Raw genomic sequence first — 3569 nt, 5'->3', positions numbered from 1 at the left:
ATGAGTTGATTACATTCTGTGAAGTAATAGCTCACCACCAGCCAGGGTTGAAACTACTTTTGCAGCATCGCTTCACCTGTGGACTCTTCTGAATTTTGCCTTCTTGGGGAAAAAAACTGGGGTAAGAGAAGGTCGTTTTTAACAAGTTAGCTTTCTTCTCCCTGTTTGGCAAGTTGGTGCAAAGGATAAGGCTGTGACTCCACTGGATTGCACCTTCAAATCAAAATAGGAGAAGAACAAGAAGAAAGGGACAATGGCTTTGAGTGGAAACTGTAGTCGTTATTATCCTCGAGAACAGGGGACTGCAGTTCCCAACTCCTTCCCTGAGGTCGTGGAGCTGAATGTCGGGGGTCAAGTTTATTTCACCCGCCATTCCACATTAATAAGCATCCCTCATTCCCTCCTGTGGAAAATGTTTTCCCCAAAGAGAGACACGGCTAACGATCTAGCCAAGGACTCCAAAGGAAGGTTTTTCATTGACAGAGATGGATTCTTGTTCCGTTATATTCTGGACTATCTCAGGGACAGGCAGGTGGTCCTGCCTGATCACTTTCCAGAAAGGGGAAGACTGAAAAGGGAAGCTGAGTACTTCCAGCTCCCAGACTTGGTCAAACTCCTGACCCCTGATGATATCAAGCAAAGCCCAGATGAATTTTGCCACAGTGACTTCGAAGATGCCTCCCAAGGAAGCGACACGAGAATCTGCCCTCCTTCCTCAGTGCTCCCTGCGGACCGCAAATGGGGCTTCATCACTGTGGGCTACAGGGGGTCCTGCACCATGGGTAGAGAGGGGCAGGCAGATGCCAAGTTTCGGAGAGTTCCCCGGATTTTGGTTTGTGGAAGGATTTCCTTGGCAAAAGAGGTCTTTGGAGAAACTTTGAATGAGAGCAGAGACCCTGACCGAGCCCCAGAAAGATACACCTCCAGATTTTATCTCAAATTCAAGCATCTGGAAAGGGCTTTTGATATGTTATCAGAGTGTGATTCCACATGGTGGCCTGTAACTCCTCAGTGACAGCATCTTTTGTCAACCAGTATAACAGATGACAAGATCTGGTCAAGCTACACTGAATATGTCTTCTACCGTAAGTACAAAGGGTTTTCTTTTGATTTTTCATCTGTATCGATTCTCTTTTACAGATGTTCAGTCAGTGTCTAAGGAATACTATTTGGGATTTTTTTTTTAAACTCCTGAGTATAGGAGTTTAACAGCTAGAGTATTAGAGGTTCTAATTCAGGTCTCACATCTTATCTAAGGCAACTTTATCTGTTTTATCAGTGACATCAGAGAATATTCAAAGGCTTATGCAATTGATATTGGCTTAGGTAATATGGGGATTGGAGGCAGACATGCATGTCTGTTTGCCAGATAGTGAACTGTGAGGTGAAGATGATGGTTGGAACTTGCCCTGCTGGTCCATGGGAGGTTGGCAGACTCAGAGTGGATGAGGTGGTGCTGTCCATTCTTTACTGTGAACTTTGGGATCTGTAAAGCTGGTTGCTGGAGACTTGCTTTCATCAGGGGCTGTGAGAACACAAATGGCTTGCACAGAATGACGTGGTCTTGGCTAGATAGATGGCAGTATAGGCTGACAAAAGACCCCCGGGCTCCCCCACCGCATCTGAAATTTGCCTTTAGAGGCTTTACAAATCTGCTGTTTGGTTCTTTAGCATTTTGTACTGAGACTTGAGTTGCACCGCAGACTTAATTAAACTGAACTTCATTTAAGACCCATCCAAAAGGAACTAGATCTTTCAGAACTGTCAATCACAAGCAGAGATCTTCAGACACCTGAGGTGATAGAATTACTGACATAAAAGGAAACCAGAGGGGAAAAAAGGAATGGAAACAATTGTTCTGGAGCGTTTTAAGTAAGTGTCCCTTAGAGGTCAGTCCATTGGCTTAAATGATGACTTATGCTACAAGATTGGTTTGTTTATGAAATGGCGTCAATCTAAATAAACTATAAGCCATTTGGATCTCTGAAGGGAGAACAGTAAATCAGTCTGTAAAGTTTCGTGCTTGGTTTAACAGTGGATTTTCAATAGGGCCCGGAAGTTGGGTAAAGTGAATTGCATCAGAAATGTTTCCATTTAGCATTCAATTTCATCTCTTCTTGTTTTAGGCAAATCCATAATTTGGGGGATTAAAATGTCTAAGATTTTTTTAGGGACTGATTTTTGCTTACGGTTGTGTTTCTTCATGTGGAGACGGTGCTGGCATCCGTGGTAAAGAGGCCCGGTGGCAAGCTAGGTTGTTCTGTGCTGGGTTATCACCCCTTAGATTTTAGAAGTGGGGACACATAGATTGTGCGGAAAGGACAGCCTGTGGAGAAAAATGAAGTCAGCTATCAGTTCAAGGAACGTCTTGATGTGTAATAACAAGCATTATTTGATCCAACAACCCTATCAATGGCCTTTATCTATAATCTGCATCTTCCTTGATGCTGGAGCTTAGGCACCAGATTCTGCTTGCTTGCTTTCTTCAGGTGTGGAGATAAGACTTTAGCTTTTTAAGCCTTCTGTGAAGGAATCTGACATTATCTGTAATTCTGCAGAACAAATATCTGTTCCGAACTTTTTGGAAAACTGCATCTTAGAAAGAGTTCAAATCTAGGTTTGTGATCTTTACCTTGTCTCCAAATTTTTAATATTTGAAATAGCTTAAGCAGCTTGGGCAAGTAATCAAACATACCAACCATAACCCCTGCCCCCCAAAAGGACCACATTAGATTTTCTATCACTTACTCATCTATAATGAGACCAGAACCTGAAATGTAATTTGCCTGCTAGCTCAGTGACATTTTGTGTGTTCATCAAAGACTCCGTTCTAACACTATGTCCCTTTATATTGCTCTGAACAGGTTCTGCTCTGCTGATCATATAATTGCTTCCTTCTTTGTTGGGTTGCGAGAGGTTGCTGAGGAGCCCTTTTGCTCTCCATCACTCATGGACAGGCTAGCACAAACACAATGCAACTTCATATTGCACAGCGTGTATATTCTGTGTGACATACTTCCCTTTGTACCTAACATTCAGAGCTAAGTAATTAACTCTTCCTCTGTCTTAGGACCAATAAAACTGACAGCTGGCTTTCTAGGGTGCATAACAGCTTCTGTGCAGACGTTAAACCATAATTATTTAATTAGAAGCTGCCAACTGTGCCTATATAAGCATTAATTCATCAAGCTGTTGTGCTTGGGTTAATGGGCCGAAACTATGGGAGGTGCTCTAAAGCAGGGAGTGATCTCCGCAGAGATGCTCTTCATCCCAGCACTAGCCCTGCCCAGCCCGCCTTGTGCTGCCCAGCATTGGAGCCCTGGGGTGCATTGTGCCAGCAGAGCACTTGGAACCATCACCTGCAAGATTGGAAGGGGCAGCATGTGTCCCAGGAGCATCTCCAGGTCCTTAAATTAAAAAATAAAAACAAAAGCAAAAAAACAACCAACCAGCCAACCAGCCAACAAAAGAAGATGCTCTTCACAGAGAACTCAACTTCCTCCTGGTTGAAAAAAATTATATTGTATATTACACACTACTAGATCCAAGGCATTAACTCCAAGCCAATC

At 43.3% G+C, this 3569-nt stretch overlaps 1 protein-coding gene across 1 annotated transcript in view; it reads left to right on the top strand.

Annotated features, from left to right (window-relative positions):
* Positions 1 to 253: 253 nt before the first annotated feature.
* KCTD16 (potassium channel tetramerization domain containing 16) overlaps positions 254 to 3569 on the top strand; it is a gene marked incomplete at both ends in the record, with an annotated part of 262385 nt that continues 259069 nt past the window's right edge. The window contains 3 exon segments of the mRNA XM_080804805.1: positions 254 to 979; positions 985 to 1038; positions 1040 to 1085. Of these exon segments, the coding sequence (XP_080660931.1) occupies positions 254 to 979; positions 985 to 1038; positions 1040 to 1085 (826 nt within the window).

The sequence above is a fragment of the Martes martes genome, assembly GCF_963455335.1.
Source record: "Martes martes genome assembly, chromosome: 5".
NCBI classification, from domain to species: domain Eukaryota; kingdom Metazoa; phylum Chordata; class Mammalia; order Carnivora; family Mustelidae; genus Martes; species Martes martes.
Note: the sequence above shows the minus strand (reverse complement) of the source record. Positions and strands in the feature narration are given on the sequence as shown.